This window comes from Peromyscus eremicus, chromosome 4 (assembly GCF_949786415.1).
Source record: "Peromyscus eremicus chromosome 4, PerEre_H2_v1, whole genome shotgun sequence".
NCBI lineage: Eukaryota > Metazoa > Chordata > Mammalia > Rodentia > Cricetidae > Peromyscus > Peromyscus eremicus.
Genome location: NC_081419.1, coordinates 43,845,361 through 43,867,688, shown reverse-complemented (window position 1 = coordinate 43,867,688; position 22,328 = coordinate 43,845,361). Strand labels below are relative to the sequence as shown.

The 22,328-nt window shown below is 38.9% G+C and overlaps 1 protein-coding gene across 17 annotated transcripts in view; it reads left to right on the top strand.

The window, feature by feature from the left end:
• Scn3a (sodium voltage-gated channel alpha subunit 3) overlaps positions 1–22,021 on the top strand; it is an 80,941-nt gene extending 58,920 nt beyond the window's left edge. For 13 of the 17 annotated variants that reach the window (XM_059260573.1, XM_059260572.1, XM_059260566.1 and 10 more), the window contains 7 exons: positions 7,201–7,323; positions 10,986–11,258; positions 12,097–12,150; positions 12,974–13,111; positions 14,178–14,282; positions 16,358–16,628; positions 18,669–22,021. In XM_059260573.1, the coding sequence (XP_059116556.1) occupies positions 7,201–7,323; positions 10,986–11,258; positions 12,097–12,150; positions 12,974–13,111; positions 14,178–14,282; positions 16,358–16,628; positions 18,669–19,864 (2,160 nt within the window). In that variant the 3' untranslated portion in view covers positions 19,865–22,021. The remainder of the gene's footprint in view (positions 1–7,200; positions 7,324–10,985; positions 11,259–12,096; positions 12,151–12,973; positions 13,112–14,177; positions 14,283–16,357; positions 16,629–18,668) is intronic. The other 4 variants (XM_059260567.1, XM_059260568.1, XM_059260570.1 and 1 more) reach the window with 2 other exon arrangements.
• The last annotated feature ends 307 nt before the right edge of the window (positions 22,022–22,328 follow it).

Below are 22,328 nucleotides of genomic sequence, written 5' to 3'. Positions count from 1 at the left end.
GGAGGCTTTCAAAGAAGAACGAGAAGGCCCAGAATGCCAGGGGAAGCATGCCCAACCTTTGTATATGAAAAAGGGAAAAGGAAAAGATGGAAGTTACACTTTGTTGTTTTAACTGATTCTCAGAAAAGCAGACAGGCCACGGGACAGAGGAGCCACATACCAGCCTGGTGGAATTTCTTCAAGTGGCTGAGTGGGGCAAAGGCTTCTTGGGGAGATAAATACATTATCTCATTACAGAAATAATTATTCTTCTCATCTTCTTGGCATGGCTTTAGGTGACTCAGCCTTCTTGAGAGCTGACCTCCTGGCCAGGTGATTGACAGGCCCACATGGATTAACACTTAGTATGTAATGTTCCAGTCTCTGGAGCAGAACACAACGTTGGGTCTTCACCCAGGGCCAGAGGAATAGTACATCCCTCCGACGAGAAGGAAATAGCTTTCCCTTAACGGGTCTCAGCAGAATCCTGCTATCATCCTCAGTGTCCTGCAAGTTTATTGTAACATTTTCTTCTTCAAGAGTGGAGACCCTAATCGCCCTGGGGTGATACCTGGGTCTCAATGTTTATAAACAGGATACATATCTTCCTATATTTGCCATTTTTCTGACCCAAATATGAAAGTTGGGAAGTTCTTCCTTTTTACTCAAAGTAGCACAGAAAAAATTCCATGAGAAAAAAAAGCTTTATTTTCAGTTAAATCCTGGGACAGTGAAGAGAGAAAAAAGAATTAAAATTAATCTTTTCAACATTAAAAAAAGGTGTTTAGGCTATAAAATAATTTAGGAGATGGGCTGAAATTGAGCAAGTACATACATATATATAGAGAGAGTATATAAAACATATATAAAAATAATTATATATAATATATAGTATATACAATAAATTACAAAACATAATTTAGTATATATAATAAATTGTAAATCTATAATAACATAATATACAAAATTATGTTATTATCATATATACAATAAATTATAAAACATAATTTTGTGTGTTTTATATAGTATAAAATATATAATTTGATGTATATGGTAAATTATAAATATATGTAAATACATGTGTGTATATATACATATGTATCCATTTCTACCATAAAAATTCAGAGATCTAATTCCAGAGTGTTCACTATAAGGAATTAATGTCTGTCTGTGATGGAGTTTTAGTGATAACTTCACAGGTAGCCTGCAAACAGGGTGTTCATTTAGGTCTAGAGAGGGAAGAAATTAGAACTCCCTCTGGCATTCACCACCTGTAGTTAGGACAGAATCAAAGTCCTTTCCTGTTTCTGGCCAAGCTCAAGAACTGGAACTATTAGTTTTGAGGTCCCCGCCCCTAAACCTATCTAACCTGTCCTCATCCTGTGTACCCAACATGCTGACCTCCCAGGTTCCACTTCCCTGAGAAATATTTCGATAACCCACATGCCACTCCAACACTTTCACATGCTTCACTGAAAATCTCAATTGCATGAGGCATTGAAGAGGCTTTGGCTGTGTGACAGAGCAACTCAAGCAGTTAAGGACCTACACTCTGATCTCTTGAGCAAGGATAGATTTCACTCTCGGCTATGAAGAGAGCATTGCATTTTGCTCTCTTGCACGGCTGGACAAGGTGGATTGAGGCAAGAAATAGTACTCAGCTTTCATGCACACAGACTTGCAATCACTTCTCTGGGTAGCCCCATCCTATTTTCAAGGAACCTAGTGGCTCCGGGTCCAGAGACTTTTGAGTGTTCGTCAATCTTCTTTCTCACTACTATAGACACACAGGTCTCTGCCGCTTCTTTAAAGTCATGTCTCTGGGCTTTCTGTGATCCATGGATTCAAATTAACCTGTTCGCTGTCCCTTCTTTTGTTAGCATTGCTATGTTTCTTTGCCGTCCTTTTCTTTTGTGAGTTTCATCCAAATAGGGAGCATAAGTAAATACTTACTCAAGTGATAGGTTGGAATTTGAGTTTAAGAAGAACCTGCATGTGTTACTGTTTGGCTAACGAAGGAAACCATAGTAGGAACTTCAGGCAGGAGACTGGAGGCAGGAGCTGATGCAGATGCTGTGGAAGATTGCTACTTACTGGCTTGCTTCCCCCATGACAGGGTTTCTAAGGAATACCAAGTTTATTTAGGTTTCTGTATACCTGATAGTAGTCCTTCTGTTTACTCAGTAAGAATCTGGCCTGGTTTGGGCCTGGACCATCATTTTAGGATACTTTCAGCAGCGCTGCCATTTGGGGAGACCTGCTTTGTGGCATCATACCACCCAAACACCTTTTCATTCAGCCCCCATGGCCAGCTCTTGAGTTAGTGCAGCCCACATTCAAGGTGTGTCTTCCAACCTCAGCTAACCCAATCTAAGCAAAATTCTCTCAGATCATGCCTGAAAACCAACCCAACCAAACAATTCCACATGGAGATTCTCTTCCCATGTGATTTTAGATTGTATTAAGTTGACAATTTAACCATCATACCCTGTCTCAAATTCTTGAGCTTGGCCAGAAACAGGAAGTGACTTGGATTATTTTTTTAATTACCTAATCAAAATTATGTATTTCAAAATCTCACACCTGTAGGGTGTGAGGACCATCTGGCTGTGATAACTGTCACCTCATTGATCACTAGGGTTGATTTGACTAATCTGGCTGGCTATTTAAGTATCTGCTTCCTCTCAAAGCTGTGCAGTGGGTGGAAGAGAATGACCTTCCCCAATAGAAGAGGAGCAGTCTTCAGTGAAGGGTATACCAGGAATTGGGATCCCCTGTTAAAATATTCCAAACAAGCACCCTCCCTACCTCTGCTGCCACCAAGTCCCCAAGTCCCCTATATAAAATTTTTAACAAATTAGCAGAAAAAAATCAATGACCTAAAGTGATTATATTATTCTTTATAGTGGTTTTTCTCTTGATTCTCTTGTGTTTTTATGTCTAGCAACTATACTTACTATGACTTCTCCCACTTTCTTGTTTCTATTACTCACTTCATTTTCCAGAAAGTATTAAAAAGTAATATTAATGATGGGAAGATTCTGTCATTCTAGTTCCAATGGGAGTGTTTCTAGATTTTACCATTAAAAAGGCACAAATACATAGTACAGCATTCTAAAAGTCTAGTATATATTTTTTTTTAATTATGAAGTGTTTTGGATTGAAGTATATCATCAGAATGTACAGAGGTGATGTACCCAGTTTTAATCTACTGACTGCTTATATTGAATTTAAGAATTTATCCTTACCCATCTGGAAGGGAAACTAACTCCTTCTGCATTGTTCGTCAGTGGGTCACAGACTTCAGGGTGTCCTTCAGAATGATCATTCCCTCCTTCCAGAGGACTTTATTTCTCATGCTCAACTGACACACAAGTGTAAAACTGTGTGATCACAGCTGAACAACCCTAGAAAGTCTCTACCATGGAGGTTTACTGTGTGGTGTGGCATGTGCTCATGTTCCTGTAAATTCATATTAAGAATTCAATTGATTTGAGCTGGTTATCTTCCTCTTTGTACATGTTAGCATGGAATGCTTCCTGTGATTTCTGCTAAAAGAAGATTGGAACACTCTGTGACACAGCTATGCACAAACTTGCCCAACTAAAAGTAAACAATACACGGATTTGTAAGCAGAGAGCCCAGATCCAAGCTTGGAGCTTGCCTGATGCCTATCCTTAGGTTAGACATGAGATAATGAGTAAAAGTGATCGTTATAAATTGCCCATGGCTCTGCAAAAACCATTACCTCTAAACTAAGTATTCTAAGATCATTAACTTTCTTCAGTAATTTACATCTGCTTATAAGAGAGTCAAAGTATCTCAAAATTGATGTTAAGGTACAAGGGAAAACTGTAATCAGAATATATTGCATGAAAACAACCTATTTTCAGTTTAAAAAAAGACTTTTGATCATATAAATTAATCCAATAAACTGTATTTCTGTCCTATACAGAATAACATTTTAACTTTAGTCAAATGTAAAGCAGAAAAATATTTGTATGACTACTAAAATTGTGATAATCTTATTAGAATGATTTGCATGAAAAAACAATTATTTTACATTACTTGATTAAACAAACTTACAGTCAATATTCACCAACCCCCCATTTTTTAAATCCTCTTTACTATCCCAAATAAATAAAATTTGTTACAAATCCCCACAAGGTCAGCCAATTTTTGATTATCTGCCCAGAAACTTTCATATTGAAGTAAAAGCAGGCTAAAAAAATAGTTTGGGGAGTGTTGTTTGGCTTCTTTGGGGACCACCAGCTCACAAAGAACAACATGGATGTTTCTTATTAATTATAAAAGCTTGGCCTTTAGCTTAGGCTTGTTTCCAACTAGCTCTTTTTACTTAATTAAGTCATATTTTTAATCTATGTTTTGCCACGTGGCTCTTTACCTCTACCCAGTATGGCACATCCCACTTGACCTGAGTCGGCTGACAAAATCCACACATCTAGATTCCTCCTCCCAGTTCATCTCTCTGCCCAGAAGTCCAGCCTACCCTCTCCTGCCTAGCTATTGGCCATTCAGCTTTTTATTAAACCAATCAGAAAGTGCCTTAAGCAGAGACACATCTTTACAGTGTACAAAAAGTTTATCTCACAAGACAGTGAACTGCTTATCACAGCAGAAAGACCTGTGTTCTGAACTCCAACACCCATGCAAAAAGCCAACTGTGGTTGCATCCTGGAACTCACTGGACAGTAAATATTGCTGAAGCAGTAAGCCTCAGACTCAGTGTGAGGCAATGTCTCAATAAATAAGACAGGGAGTGATTAAGGAAGGTACTCAGTGCCAATCTCTGGCCTGCACACATGCACACAAACATATATATATATATGAAAATTAATAAGTTTCACAGCCCCGATTGTGCCTGGGTGCAGATCTGACATCTGACATTTTGTCCTCTAACCCCTAAGTTTCATTAGAAGTTCAGATTTCCTAACAGATTCTCAAGCAAGATTGCCATTCCAGTTCAGGGCGAACAAATGCCAGGGATGCATCTAGCCTTTAAAGCCAAGACTTCGTGTGCTCCCAGAACCCACTGGTTCTGTTCATGAGAAGAAATGCTATTCTTTTCCTTTTAAAGTATGAGCTGATGTCCTTTAGGGTCATGAGGTCATGCAGCCACTTCCATTTAAAGTCCTAGTCTTAAATAAAGAGGATAAGAAGTCTTCAGATATTAACTCTAGGAAAAAAATTTAAGAATTGTTAATTTCTCCCAAGATAAAGGAGCAGAGAACATAAAAGCCAAAGAGTTCACTAATAGCCTTCCCAATCTCCCCGCTCTTCCGTAGCAGCAAGCCCAGGACACAAACAAAGAGCTTCATAAATAATCTTGTCACTGATCAAATTTAACATTCAAGTAATTTATTATTCTCTTAGACTGTATGTGTGAGTTAATGCTAAATCAATCAAGGAAGGGACAGCGGCTGCATACGCTTTTAAAGTCCCTCTGTCACCCTCAAAGCCACGTGTGCTTGAGCAGATCATTGACTCCATCTTGCCTCGGAGTACCACAGGGAGAATTCACTTAGTCTCCCAATAGCTTTTACACAGAAAATTAAGTTCTCATGCACTTAAGTCATTGAATTAATATAATGAATCAATGTTTCTCAAACAAAGAAGTGTGATGTGTTACCCATACAAGGAATGAGAACGTAGTCACTGGAGTCATTGTGTATGTTCTGGGATTCTGAGGAAGACCACATTTTTTTAAGTGAACATAAAAGTTGAAATACACTTTTAAGTCAAATGATTTAGGTTCCAGCATCCTCCAACTCCACCTCTTACTAGATGTGCGTCCTGCTTTTCCTTCTTTCTCTTAAGTTTTCTTTTTTAAAGATTTATTTATTTATTATGTATACAGTGCTCTGCCTGCACATATGCCTATAGGCCAGAAGAGGGCACCAGATCTCACTATAGATGGTTGTGAGCCATCATATGGTTGCTGGGAATTGAACTCAGGACCTCTGGAAGAACAGCCAGTGCTCTTAACCTCTGAGCCATCTCTATAGCTCATTTTCTTTTTAATTTTTAATTTTTTTTTTGTGTGTGGGGGGGTGTTTGCCTTCATGTATGTCTGTATACATGTCTGTATGTATACCACATGTGTGCCTGGTACCCTCAGGAGACTAGAAGAGGACATTGGATACCCTGGATCTGAAGTTACTGATAGGTGTGAGCTGCAGTGTAGGTGCTGGGAACTGAACCTGGGTCCTCTGGAAGAACAGCCCTTGTTCTTAACTGCTAAACCATGTCCTCATCCCCTCTTTTTCTCTTTTTCTTTCTCCCTTCCTTCCTTTCTTTTGCTTGTTATTCTTTATCAGAATGTATGTGTGCAGATTGAGGCTCAGCTTCCTACCAATACCGAGGTGTCAGGAGCAGTACTGACTTCTGGAGACTTGTGAATATAGGCCTCAAAGTATATGGGAAGAATATCAAGCCAAATTACTTCCCCTAACCCCAAAAGGATGTGTGTTATTTAATGTTGCATATACTCAATGAAAATTCACCTTAATTACAAGTACCAGAAAGATGTGTGATCACTATGAATAAGAAGTATTTATTATCAAAAATCTACTTCTGATAAAAATGTTTTCAGATAAATTTTCTTCTTTATTAATCCAATGCATTGTTTTTTTTGAATTTTATAAATTACATGCTAGATTATCCAATGAGGAGACAATGGCTCCACTAATGTGTATCTAACCAAACCATATTAGGTACATTAAGAGCAGAGTTTCACGCCCACCTAATCAAATGCTTATATGGTATGGAAGGAGATATTAAACACCTAGCCAGCTGACCAGCCCTGGTATCTGGCAAATATCTCTAGGATTCACAACCTTGATACCATACAGTTTAGGAGAGAAGTCTTAAGTTTTATTTGGCAGTGTTAAGCAAAGGGACTGGGTTTTTGAACTAAGCCCTGAATTATCAGTGATAAAAATACACACACTTTGCAAACCAGCCTGTGGCATGACATCTCTGTAAGTGTTAATGAGTATGAACAAGTATCACATTTTATTGGTAGGGAAAGGACAGGGAGGGCTGAGGCAGCCAGTGTCGGATGCTGTGGAAGATGAAGACGGAAGGGTCATAGTCAAGTCACACTTCAATTGGCTGTTACTAAGGAATGGACAGTACATGCTGAGCCTCGATCTAACAGTTTATTTTGTGGTAGATTAACGGTTTATTTTCCATCTACAGGTTTCTTTGGTTAGCCTGGTCGCCACTGCTCTTGGTTACTCAGAACTTGGTGCCATCAAATCCCTCCGGACACTGAGAGCGCTCCGGCCTCTCCGAGCCTTATCCCGCTTTGAAGGCATGAGGGTAAGGAAACTCAGTGACGCTCTCCGAAGCTCCAGGCAGAGTTCCATGCAGTCAGTGACTCAGAGACATAGCAGTCTCCACAGAATTAGATAATTCAGGGCTAAAGCCATAGAGAACAGCAAGCTTTTCTTCTGGAAATTGCAGTTTATTTAAACACACACTCAGGAATTGAGACAGAGCAAATACCAGCATCTGGGGCTTGAGTTCACGGTTCAGGCCTGCCCCATTCCCCTGTCCCCCACCACACACACACACACACACACACACACACACACACACACACACACACACACACACTGCTCTTAATTTCATTGCTCGGGTACTTTGGAACAAGGGCTGACAACATTCATCCTGCCAGGGCCTTCAGTAGATAAGTTTGAGTCCTCAGAACATATCAGTAATACAAATTTTTTTAAAAGGCAATGCTTTAGTTCTTGAATTTATGTAAATCACAGCACCCAGCAAACCTGGTACATCCCTCACATCCCAAGTGAGTTGCTAGGATAATTAGCCGCATATTTCTAACAAGCCGGCTTTGCTTCACGGATCTTTTAAGCACACGTTCTGGGTGAGGTTCAGTTTTTCCACAGTACCAGCCTTGTCCTCCCCTGCTCTCTCCCTTAGCAAGTATATCTTGTCTCACGACAGAAAATGCATGGCTGCCACGCCTTCAGAACTGCTTTGCACAAAGGCCAGCTTTGTTTAATCTGCTTTGCAAATGCACACGGATATTGAATTTCTTCAAGGCCATGGGATTTTTATGTTAGGAGGTGGTTTGTTTGGGGCAATAAACCCCTTCAGCCTTGACTGCAAAATTTACTCATTGTGGAAAACGAAACCACCCTCCAGCTGCTCTCGCAGCACTGTGAGCCGAGACACGCTTGGCTTGCCTGTCACAAATTCTGTCTCATTGCTTATGTTAACAAATTCATAAAAATCTGTTCTAAATAACAATCTTCTTTTACTGCTGACATCATCTCAGCCTTTATCATGCTTCATGGCTTCTTGTTGATGGTTTATTTTATTTTATTTTTTTATTGAAGATAGATTTTTTTCTCATATAATACGTCCTAATCACAGTTCCCCCTCCCTCTCCTCCACCCAGATCCTCCCCACCTCCCCTCCCACCTGGATACACCCCCTTTCTGTCTCTCATTAGAAAACAAACAGACTTCTAAAGGACAATAATAAAATAAGACAGAAAAAAAACTTAAAACATCAGAAGAAGATACAACAAATAAAAGGAAAAGAGTTCAAGAAACAGATGCAGAGACCCACTCAGGAATCCATAAAAAACACTAAGCAGGAAACCATAATATATTCACAAAGGACCTGTAGAGTAAAAAGAGAGAGAATATACATATATGTGTATATATGTGTGTGTGTGTGTGTGTGTGTGTGTGTGTGTGTGTGGATATATATATATAATAAAAAGTAAGATAAAATTAAAAACATAAACAAAAAAAGTCCTGATACAACATTATAGGACAAGGAAGCTCCAAAGATCCTGTTGACTTTGTTTTCTCTAGGCCATCTACTGCTGGGCATGCCGCCTACCCTTAAGAGTAGCTTGTTTCCCAGTGAGACTCCCTTGGAGAAAAGTAGATTTTCATTCACAGGTGGTTATCAGTTGGAGAAAGCTTCTGGGTTAGGGAATAGGGCATGTGTCCACTTCCTTCAGCTCTAAGGCCCCATCTAGTGCAGACCTAATACAGGCCCTGTGCATGCTGCCTCCGTCTCTGTGAGTTCGTATGTACATCGATCCTGTTGATTTAGAGGGTCTTGTTTACTTGATGTCCTCCATCCCCTCCAGCTCTTACAGTCTTTCTACAGCCTCTCCTGGAGAGTTCCCTGAACCCTAGGGAGGGGGATTTGATGGTGACATATCATTTACCGCTGAGTGCGTGTTCCAATATCTGACTGTCTGGATGATGTCTGGCTGAGAGTCTATCTGTGCTCCCATATGCTGAAGGGAGAAGCTTCTCTGATGATAGCTAATCTATGAGTGTAGCAGAATGTCATTTTATTGCTGTTTTTGTCTGTTTGTTTAGAACAGGATTGTTTGGTTTTACCCAAGATCTCTCAGGTTCTTGGTCACCCGTGCAGTGCCAGATCTGAATTCCATCTAGTGGAGTCAAGTCAGATTTTGATTGGTTACTCCCACACAATCTGTGTCACCTTTGCACTAGCATATCTTGCAGGCAGGACATGATTGTGGATCAAAAGGTTTGTAGCTGGGTTTGTACATTTCTGCTTTGGTGTCCTGCACAGTACCTTCCTGTATCAACGACACTAGCACATTGGTGTGAAGGCTCAGTGCTTTACTTCTCCATGTTCAATGAGTTGTGTGGGGGTTGTCTTCGGCGATTGGGCCTTGCTGTCGGTTGCAAAGAGAGAAACCTATAGTCCTGGCAATAGCCTGGATTGTTTGAGGGTGTACATGGGACCCCTTTGGCCAACAACCATAATTATAGCTTATAGCAGAAAGGAAATAGCAATTGAGCAAGTCTGCAAACCTACAATTTTCCTCTTATCTAAAAAAATTCTACGATTAGTATTTTGATTCATATGGAATACCTAAGATTTCAGCTAAATGTAGCAACATCTATCTGAAGATAAGAAAATTTGTAGAGGTATGAATGAGGTCACTGTACATAATTTTAATCTGAAAAGAAAACTAACAAGTACAATTTGTATGACTTAGTTTCTAAAGAAAATAAAATTCAATTAATATAGGAAAACACTACAATTTTGGATTTCAATTTTTAATGCTGGTTTACAATTTTTTTAAATAACATTTACTATATTTTTAAATAAAACGATAGTTTTATTGGGTAGGAATCCTTAGCAGAGTCATCCACTATGGAGTAAGATAAGCGAAGTTAGAAAAGCTACTTTTGCTATCCGTGAGATCTTGAAATGCATCTTAATCGTTCCTGGATTCAGAGAAACAAAGGAGGTCGGGCTTTTCTTCACTAAACACATCAGCCTAGCAAAAAAACATGAACATAGACTTAAGGGGAACACGTAGGCGTTGGCAAGTAATAATAATGGGATATATTTGATTGTCTTACATCTAAAGATAAATCTTACCTCTGCCTATAATTTATTCTATGTTTAAGAGACAGAGATTTTCTAATACAAAAATAAAAAAATTAAACAAGACTTTTAAACCCTTCATCCTCACCTTCATGGTCATATAAATGTTCCTGGCCTGAGGAGACAGATTTTATGCCCTTGACATGCTTTATTTGTGAAGGAGTTGTGTACTTATTCTTTCAGGTCATCATTAATTCGCTCGTGTTCACAAAAATTAATATGTCACTGCCAATGACTACTACCATTGGTGTTTAATGCATATTTCTCCCTCAGCACTTTTTCCTCAGCGTGGATTTCTGACTCCATCTCACTATCTCAGGTTTTGTTCATTTCTTTTCAGTTTTGTGGTATTTTGTTCTCCTTCCTTGCTTAGCTCTTTAGCTGTATTGTCATTTGCCTCCTCTTGTCAATATGCAGTAGAAAACACTAGAAGAAGCTTTCCAGGGTTAGAAATCTACCTAGATACCCATTTAACCCCTTCCAAATGTGTCTTAGTGCCAAATGCATATACGTCAGAGATGGCTTCTATGTCAGCAAGTCATGGCTCTCCTGTCCTCCCACAGGTGGTTGTGAACGCTCTCGTTGGCGCAATCCCCTCCATCATGAATGTACTCCTGGTGTGTCTCATCTTCTGGTTGATCTTTAGTATCATGGGTGTGAACCTATTTGCTGGAAAGTTCTATCACTGTGTTAACATGACAACAGGCAATATGTTCGACGTGAATGAAGTCAACAACTTCAGTGACTGTCAGGCTCTTGGCAAGCAAGCCCGGTGGAAGAATGTGAAAGTCAACTTTGACAACGTTGGGGCGGGCTACCTGGCATTGTTGCAAGTGGTAAGTGGCTACTGTAGGAACCTTGAAAACATTGAGAAGTGTGCTGCCCAAGACCCCTTTGTGATGTTCTCTGAACAATTCATATTTAAAAGTAGGTAGGTAGTTGACACCTCAAATTAGTTATTTGGCTGTGAAGGAGACACTGTAGTTTTTATTTTCCCTGGGAGTGCAGTTTTTAATGTTTTCACAGGATTTCTTATTTCTTCTTCTGTGTTTTTCTTGTTATATCACTGACCATTATTTCAGTTTTTTAATTTTCTGTAAAAATCATGTATATTGAAATATTGGTTACATATTCTGTTTATGAATTAAATGTATGAATTTTAGCCAGATACTTTCCATAGCAATGTCTAACATAATATGATATTATTATACATGCTGAAATGCAAAATCTCAAGGGATACTTTTCAAAATATGTAATGCTTATTCTTTTTAACTTCATGACAGCACAGTTGCTTATCAATTATTAGTGAAAATAAGTTGCGCTTAAATACAACCCTAGGCTGGAACCCCAGATTTTATCTTCTTGTTGGAAGGAATTAAGATGAGATTAAGATGGGATTTTCATTAATCAAGTCTCCAGTTATGTTTTGCTATAGGAAAAAAAAACAGAATTGCCCCCAACAGAAGAAAAGAAAAGAAATTCTAAACTCTGAACACAAATTTTGATATTCAGTAGTAGGGAGGTACTTAATAACACCTCATTTGACCCATTTCAACACCTGAGTAGAGAATGTCATGGTATTATATGAAAAGATACTTAGAACAATGTTGTTGTATTTATGTCTGGTAAATTTAGGTGAGACATTCATAAATAATTCTATTGTGTTATGTACAGGCCACATTCAAAGGCTGGATGGATATTATGTATGCAGCTGTTGATTCACGGGATGTAAGTAGCTCTCAGACACTATTTGCAGCTACTAGATTGTCCAAGGTAAACATTGGTGAGAATTGAACTGAGAGACTCAGAATTCTATATTACATAAAGTCCAAGTATTTACCAATGCAAGTAGAAATGATTGTTTTAAGACAGGGTGCTTATGTGGGGATAGTTATTTGGTTACTATAGGTATGATATGTAATAGATAATATGTCTACTCTGAAAAGTTGTCAGATTACATGGAGGATAGTTTAGCCCTGCAAAGAGAACTATTCGAGTAGGAAGGTAGCTCAATGCAGGAAACACTCATTTTTCTGCTCCTTTGGAGAACATCATCAGCCAGGCTGTGAAACAGCTTCCAAGGACATTATAGCCAGACAAGCGAGCAGACTTCAAGGAAACTCAGTCTCAAAAGTACAAATATAAAGAATTGGTTAAAACACATCTGCTTACTCTGTATTTTTCTCTCAGTTGATTTTCTGCTATCAAAACTTTTCCAAACACAAACTGAAGATATTGCAAAAAATGTTGGAATAATAATAATGTTGAGATGATAATAATAAAATACCAGGCCCAAACTGTTAGCTGCATTTATAACAGTGTTATTTGTGCTGAGGAGTAGTTGGTAGGTAGGCTACAATGGAAAAAAACATGTTGGATTTCAAATGTAAAATTCTCAAATGTCATACTAGTTTGAGAAAATAATTATTTTTGTAAAATAGTATCTGAAGACATGATAAGAGAAGTTCATATGAAGTAACAGTGCTCACTGAGTTATTTAGTCCAAGTGTCCATGTGGCTAATAGTATTCAATATTTTCCCTATTGTCTAGGTCAAACTTCAACCTGTATATGAAGAAAATCTGTACATGTATTTATACTTCGTCATCTTCATCATCTTTGGCTCGTTCTTCACTCTAAATCTCTTCATCGGTGTCATCATAGACAACTTCAACCAGCAGAAGAAAAAGATGAGTGTCGCCCACGCCCCACCCTTCCCTGCTCAAAGCACCTGTGTGCTACACAGCCAACCAGATACTTGAAGTCATGACATACTTAGATTGTGTTGATATTATTTGCACTCTTACTCTGGGGCCAGTAAAGCTATAGCCTCTACTCAACAGCTTCTCTCCCTTCATCTGCTGGGCAGCTATCTCCCTGACCCAGAAATATAACCATTATTTCAGGACAGCCAATGATTATTCAGCATTTAGTATGGCTTCTGGGGTCTTTCAGGAATTACCCTCACCAATATCTCAGCCTCATCTTCTCCCACATCTCGTTTTATCCACTATCCTGTTACCTACTCATTTCCTCGTCCACGCACGTCATCAACAGAACTTGTTAGAGGGAAGCTGCATGAATCTTCCTGACCTTTTCTGAACTCAGACATGCACTGGTTTCTCCGTGGCCTTATATGTGATATTTTCTCTTCCTGAGATGTGTTACCCTGCAAACTCTTTATTATCCTTTAAAGCCTTAAGCTTAAGCCTGACTCTCTCAATTTGTTGTTGTGTCTACAATAACTTTTCTTCCTTCTTCCTGTTCATGTGCTTGCTCTTTTTTTCTTCCTTTCCCCCTTTTCATACTTCCTTTTTAATGACCTACCCACTTAAGGAGCATGACATCGTGTTATGTACCTATGCAATTCTCATACCAATCGCATGGTTTGACACACACAACAATGCTAAAAATTGTCGAATAAAGCAATAAAACTCTCAACAGTAAAAGAGGAAAAAAAATATTTGGCTTGCTCCATGAAAATATATTTGAGGACCTTAAAACTCATTGTGAACATAACATGATCCAATTAGGATGTTGTACTAATCAGAATTTTATATGCTTATGGGCTTTGCATAATATTAAAGTCTGCAGTATTTCACATAAATGGGAGAAGCAGAATAATGAATCTATATTTAGCAAGGTAAAAATCCTTTTAAAATTGAGAAAAGATTAAAGGAAGACTCAGAAATACTTTGGTTAAAATACTGTTGTAACACAGGTTGGGATTGTAACCAGGTGATTCTGTGTGTTTACTTTGGAGGTCAAGACATCTTTATGACAGAAGAACAGAAAAAATACTACAATGCAATGAAGAAACTTGGCTCCAAAAAACCCCAGAAGCCCATCCCTCGGCCTGCAGTAAGACAGATATCTTGTATTCATTAAGGTTCTAAGACAGGGTTTTCATTGGAGTGTCTGGATCAGAACATCTAGGGTGATACCACCGATCCATAGCACTAATCACAAATTTCATGTTGTGCAGCACAGTCTACAGATGTAAACTCGATAGCAAATGTCAAGTTCCTAAAATTCTGGGATGTTCTTGATAGTTGGTGATTTGAGATCACCAAGAGTTCCCAGGAACTGGCCCCAAATCAAGATTGACTCTCCGGCTGCCAATATGTCTGACTGCTGCTCCTCTGACCTTGCTGACATCTGTGGTTTTAAGTAGATGGAGGCTCCCAGATGGCCCACTTCACCACCATTCCCTTTCTCTGTCCTCTTTTTTCCCCCCTTCTCTTTTCCTCTTTTTCTTTCTGTTACTAGCTTTTAAGGTAGCACACAAAGTAAACAATACTTGTACAGCATTTCCATGCGTATCATTGGACTTCATTATAACCTCCCTCTCCTGCCCTCCTTACTTCCTCTGCACCTTTCATTCTGGTTGCCTTCCCCCCGTAAATAGTAACCTACTCTGTTTTCACATCACCTTCACTCCAAAGCTCTATCCCCAACCCTCCCATCCATTTCTTTCTCATGCTCCCCTATCGACCTAGATTCATGATCTCTCTCCATATTATCTATAACTTGATATATATTAAACTTAAGTTCTGCACATGAGAAAACCATTTGTCTTTTGGGGTTCCCTCACTCTTGAGACTAGAAAATATTCCCAACTTGCTTAGAAAGAAAAACTGTCTCAAAATTATGTTTCACCAGAAAGAGAATAAAGATCATTGAAATGCATATTCTGTAACACCTCCTAACGTGGGATGGCATAATGATGCTGGGTCATGCTCACAGAACTGTACCCTAACTCATCTACTCTCTGAGACAGGTTAAAAAAAAATAAGGTAACTGAGGCCCATAAAGTAACTGTACCCCTGACCACAAAGCCTGTGATCAGCAAAACTCACAATTGAAAAGTTTCGTGAACCTCATCAGTGATATCCTCTTACTGTGCATTTAAAAGCAATTGAAATTGGGAGTTTTAAGATGAGGAGGAAAGATGGGAAGACACTGCACATGGAAAGGAATAAACCAACCCGCTTCACCAAAAGTCATTGATATCTGGAAACATGCTTGGTTTGTGACCTTGGATTTTTTTTTCCATAAGCCATGGGATTTTGTGTATTTATTATAAATATTTTTAGTTATCTAATAAAACTACATTTACGTTTGGATTTACACAGGACTCTAAAAGCATATGTTTCCTGAAATAGGTATTAATTAGACCTTCACGTCTCATGCATTTTTAAAAAGCTATGTGTGGGAGGGCATTTTGCTTATGCATGTCTCTGTGCACCATGTGTCTTCCCTCTACCCGTGGAATCCAGGAGAGCAAATCAGATACCCTTTAACTAAAGTTAAGAGTTATCAGCCACCATGTGAGGGCTAGGAATTGAATCTCGGTCCTCTGGAAGACCAGACAGGGCTCTTAGCTACTGAGGCATCTTTCTAGTCCTTTCATGCATTTGCTGAAACATAAATAGGAAACTGTGATGGAGAAAACCGATAAATCAACAAATAAACAAATAGAATTGAATAAATATAACTAATATCATTTGAGGGAAGAAAATAAGGGACAACAGGAAATTCTTAAACTATTGATAAGTGAAGTAGATTATTCATCTAAAAGTCTGTATTTGCCTTTTCTGAAGTCTTCACTAATGATTGAAATCATTTTTATAAAAATTATCATAGTTAACCAAACAGCCTCTACATATTTCCAGCCAATTTCCACCAGTTTCTGGTTTATTCAGTTCTGTCTTCCTATGAGACCCAAATGAAACAAGTATGTTTGCTACTGGCATGTGGTATGGTACCTATCATTAAAAAAAAAAAAAAAAAGATAGGGAGTAAAATGGAGTTTAAAGATTATTTAGGATACTGTAAGGAGGGTGCATACCTGAGGGCCATGTGTTGATTTGCAATGTTACCCGATCACTATTTGTGCAATGTGTACACTAACCTCATCTCCCTTTTTTTTCTAGAACAAGTTTCAAGGAATGGTGTTTGACTTTGTAACCAGACAAGTCTTTGACATCAGCATCATGATCCTCATCTGCCTCAACATGGTCACCATGATGGTGGAAACTGACGACCAGAGCAAATACATGACCCTGGTTTTGTCTCGAATCAACCTTGTGTTCATCGTCCTGTTCACGGGGGAGTTTGTGCTGAAGCTCATCTCTCTCAGATACTACTACTTCACTATCGGTTGGAACATCTTTGACTTTGTGGTGGTGATTCTCTCAATTGTAGGTAAGGACAGTTCAATCCCAGAGACATGTACTTCTAGAGAACATTTCCCCCAAATCCTGCCAACAGCTGGCCACGGAAATGCAGTTGGAGAAAATGGAGTGTACAGAGTGAAGATTTCAATGCTAACATATTTGAATACCATTTTGAAACGAGTTTATTCACAAAGTTAACTGGTTAGAAATTAAAGTATTAGTAGTGGATCCTGGGAATAGGTGAAGAAAACAGGAAGCAAAATTAGCATGTCCGCTTTGTATCAGTTACCGTTCTCCTGATTGGGATAGAATAACCGACAAGCAATTTAACAAAGGACAGGTACACTGTGGCTCGAAGTTGTAGGGATACACTCCATCCTGGTGTGGAAAGCCTGGCATGGGGCACAAGGTGCAGCTGATTCAAGTGAACCTGCATTTGGGAAGGAGAGTGAGAAGAAGAAATTGAGCTGTGTTATAAAGCCACAAGCCCTGCCCCTCCTCCCCCCAGTGACCCATTTCTCCTAATAAGGTTTCACTTCCTGAAGGTTCCACAACTTTCCAAAACACCACCAACAGCAGCATGGCAAAGGTCCAAACACTTGAGCCTATGGCAATGGCTAACCCTCAAAGCACAACATTCTGCTGGCAGTAAATAGTCAGGCTTAAGGGTAAGGCACGCGTCTTTAAAAATTCGTCCTCATAGCACAGTAGTGTGAGTGTACAACTTGGCCGCTGTCTTACTGCTGTGAAGACACCATGCCAACTCTTATAAGAGACAGCATTTAATTAAGGGCTTGTTTACAGTTTTAAAGGGTTAACTATAACCATCATGGCAGGAAGCAGACAGGCATGGCACTAGAGCAGTAGCTGGGAGCTTTACATCCTGATCCTCAGGCAGCAGGCAGAGAGAGAGAGAGAGAGAGAGAGAGAGAGAGAGAGAGAGAGAGATTGGGTCTGGCATGGGGTTTAGAAACCTCAAAGCCCACTCCCAGTGACACACCCACTCCAACAAAGCCACACCCACACCAAGAAGTTTACACACCCACTCTAAAAAGTTTACAATCCACTCCTACAAGGCCACACCCACTCCAACGAAGCCACACCTACTCCCCAAAAGGCCACACCTACTCCAACAAGGTCACATTTACTCCAACAAGCCCATATCTACTCCAATGTGGCCATATCTACTCCAACAAAGCCACACCTACTCCAACAAGGCCATACTACTCCAACAATACCACATTTCATAATTCTTCCCAAACATTTCCACTAACTGGGGACCAAACAGTCAAACGTATGAGCCTATGGGAACCATTTTCATTCAAACAGTACTATATATAATTCCAAAAAAAAATCAAGAATAAATAGCCAGCATTGCCCAAAACATTTAACAGTCTTTCAGAAGAAGGAGAAATGACATTTGACATGACTCTTGCAAGAATGGTGGGGTTTTAACAGGCAGAAAGAGGAAATGATATCATAAAGCTCCAAATTTAGAAACTATAGGTCAGATGTGGTCCACTTTCTCAAACTAAAGTATGCCACTCTCATTGAGAACAATGAGTTAAGTTATTTCAGAAATAACCTTTATTTCTAATTGCTATATTTCATGTATAGTAGTGAAGCATAATAACTGGAAACTATAACCATAAATTAGCATAGTAATATTTTAGATTATTTTGGATTTTAGAAGAATCTGTATTGCTTTATAACGTTGTATTATAGTACCATTGAATAAAACTCAAAAACATTTAAATGTTAATATTAGAGTGGATTCAAAGGTATAGTTAAGGTAAGTTTTTGTAAGATTATTTTTTTAATTAGACATATGCAAAAAGCCCAGGTGGTGGTGGCACACACCTTTAATCCCAGCAACTGGGAGGCAGAGGCAGATGGATCTCGGAGTTTGAGGCCAGCCTACAGAGTAGGTTGCAGGTCAACCAGGGCTATACAGAGAAACTATGTCAAAAAAAAAAAAAAAAAAAAAAAGGACACACACACATACATCTTTCCTATAAACATTGATACACTCACTGTTCATCTCTCGCTTCTGTATACTTTTCCATAGGAATGTTTCTGGCCGAGCTGATAGAGAAGTACTTTGTGTCCCCTACTTTGTTCCGAGTCATCCGCTTGGCCAGGATTGGCCGAATCCTACGCCTGATCAAAGGCGCCAAGGGGATCCGCACGCTGCTCTTTGCTCTGATGATGTCCCTTCCTGCGCTGTTCAACATCGGCCTCCTGCTTTTCCTGGTCATGTTCATCTATGCCATCTTTGGGATGTCCAACTTTGCCTACGTTAAAAAGGAAGCTGGAATTGATGACATGTTCAACTTTGAGACTTTCGGCAACAGCATGATCTGCCTGTTTCAAATCACCACCTCGGCAGGCTGGGACGGACTGCTGGCTCCCATCCTCAACAGTGCACCTCCTGACTGTGACCCCGATGCAATTCACCCTGGAAGTTCAGTGAAGGGGGATTGTGGGAACCCATCGGTGGGGATTTTCTTTTTTGTCAGCTACATCATCATATCCTTCCTGGTTGTGGTGAACATGTACATCGCCGTCATCCTGGAGAACTTCAGCGTCGCCACGGAGGAAAGCGCAGAGCCCCTGAGTGAGGACGACTTTGAGATGTTCTATGAGGTCTGGGAGAAGTTCGACCCTGATGCCACTCAGTTCATAGAGTTCTGCAAGCTCTCTGACTTTGCGGCTGCCCTGGATCCTCCCCTTCTCATCGCAAAGCCAAACAAAGTTCAACTCATTGCCATGGATCTGCCCATGGTGAGTGGAGACCGCATCCACTGCCTGGACATCTTATTTGCTTTTACGAAGCGGGTTTTGGGTGAGAGCGGAGAGATGGACGCCCTTCGAATCCAGATGGAAGATCGGTTCATGGCTTCCAACCCCTCCAAAGTCTCCTATGAGCCGATTACCACCACGTTGAAACGCAAACAAGAGGAGGTGTCTGCTGCTATCATTCAGCGCAACTACAGATGTTATCTTTTAAAGCAAAGGTTAAAAAACATATCAAGTAAATATGACAAAGAGACAATCAAGGGGAGGATTGACTTGCCTATAAAAGGAGATATGGTTATTGACAAATTGAACGGGAATTCCACCCCAGAAAAGACAGATGGAAGTTCCTCTACCACCTCTCCTCCTTCCTATGATAGCGTGACAAAACCAGATAAGGAAAAGTTTGAGAAAGACAAACCAGAAAAAGATAGCAAAGGAAAGGAGGTCAGAGGAAATCAAAAGTAAAACGCAACAAAGAAATATCTTTGTGATCAATTGTTTACAGCCCCTGAAGGGAAAGTTTATGTGTCAACTGGACTCCGAGGAGAGATCCATGCCAAACTGACTGTTTCAACAAATACTGAAGGTCAGTGCCTATACCAGACAGTGGCCTCTCTGTCACTGCCGCTCTGCGAGACAGGGTATCAACGTTGACAAGAGGTTGTTGCTTCCATTACCAGCTGACACTGCTGAGGAGAACTCCATTGTGAAAGTGACCATGATAACACCACCAAACGCCATTCGGACCACACTCCCATCCATTCGATTTTTAACATTCACGTTTGCCATGTTTTTACAAAAATCTGTCCCAGTGGATCTTCCTGGTCCCTGATTCATAGTCTGTTCACAATACTATGTCACTATTTTTGTAAGTGTGCTTTATGTTAAGGGAAAAAAAATATATATAAGAATCCTGTGTTCCAAAGTCCACAAGTTTCTCCAGTAATCAAAAAAAAAATATTTTGCCTGAGAGATAAAAAATTATTGCTCAAAACTAAAAACAAAAAATTCTAATGTTAACAGTTTCAAATACTTCTACTTTCTGGATGGTGTTATCTACAAGTATTTTAGTCTGTTATGTTTGTTTATACCTGAGCAGTTATGTGCCTGGAAAGTCTCCACTAATATTTAAAAGGATTATTTTTATGCAAAATATTTTGTTTCAATAAGTGCAAATTTTATTCTAAGTTTCAGAGTTCTATATTTAAGTTTGGTTAAATGCCCCCCACCCCAAAAAATGTTATCTAATATTTCTGTTCTAGAAAAATCTATCCAAAGTATCACTTTAGAATAGTGTTCCACTTTCTGTGGCAGTATTTTGTTGCCATTTTTTTGCTCTCAGCAAAACTGACAGTTTATGTCAATTAAATACCCTCTGTTATGTAAATAGTTATTTTATCCTGTGGTGCATGTTTGGGCAAATATATATATAAACGTATATATAGCCTAATACACAACTTCTATTAAATCAAATATGTACCACAGTGTATGTGTCTTTGCAAGCTTCCAACAGAGAGGTAGCCTGTACCATTCATGACACAGAAATAGTTGGGAGGCTATCACTAATGCATGTTAATATTGCCTAAGCTACTCTATTTTAATCAATCCATTTATCACAAGTTTTGGTAAGAAGAGACACTGTTGGTGGTAGAATGAATTCAGTCCTGCTCTCTGTCCACCTGTCAAGAAAATCTCACTGATATTATTTTAAAACACCTTTATTTTTGCATTGTTAAATCGACTTGAGTATCACAATGTGTCTTTATTAATTTAAAGGAGACACACTGTATAGGGCCTATCACTAAAACCTAGACTTCAGAGTTTGCTAAAAAAAAAATGTCCAAAATTTCTTTAAATATAAATAATGTAAAATATAATCAGTTTTCTTTGTCAGCATTTGTACATAAGAAAATTATTTTCAGGTTGATGACATGGCAATTTATTTTACCTTATCCTTTTGCTTTTTATTTTTAATCAAATTTCCAAACTTTTGCATCCAAAAGACTTTTCAGCAGATAATTTCCTAAAATAAAAGTTAGACAATGGGTTTTGTGGATTTCTTTGTTATAATATATTTTCTACCATTCTAATAAAAGATATGTTGGTCAAAATCTCAAACCCTGACCATTTTTTACCAACTCTGGTTGCCTGCAGGTAATCCTTCACTCATGGAAGTTTGTTTTTTTTAACTCAACTTTTGTAGTATTTGCATACGCAGACTAGGCTTATTTTTTTAAATCCTGCTGCACTTAATCTACCATGGATATAACATGAGCTCTGTCCTTTTTAGCCAGGAACAAAGGGGCAAAGTTGTGCAATTACCTAACATGATATAATTTTTTTTTGCACAAACCAAAAGTTTAATGTTCATTCCTTTTACAAAACTATTTACTGTAGTGTATTGATGAACTGCATGCAGGGAATTGCTATTACTAAAAGAATGGTGAGCTACTTCATTACTGAGCCAAAAGAATAAATTCTTCATTTTTTACTGTATCTCATTTGTTGGACTGAGTTTTTTTTTTATTATTATTACTATTGGCAGGTAAAAATTTACACAACTAATGAAAACCTGTATTTGATTTGACATTTGTATTCATAAGAGTTCTCTTGAGTTTTGTAACACCCTGTTACATGATCTACCCAGAAGACTGTCAAAATAAAGACTAGTTAAAAGCAGTTTTGTGAACTGTTCCTTCATCAAAGGGCCGGCCCATGTGACCCAACCTTCAGGCTTGACAATAATTGCAGCAGCCCTCAACAATGGTTATCAATTTCACTTAATTTATTGACTGAACAGGATTCTAATATCAATGCCTCCAAATATAAATGGTGTCGTGTCCTGATATCTTGGTGACTAACATGTCACTCATGTGTTTTATTTCCTAAATGCACTCTATAACTTATAAAGTATTAGTGACACAGGGAT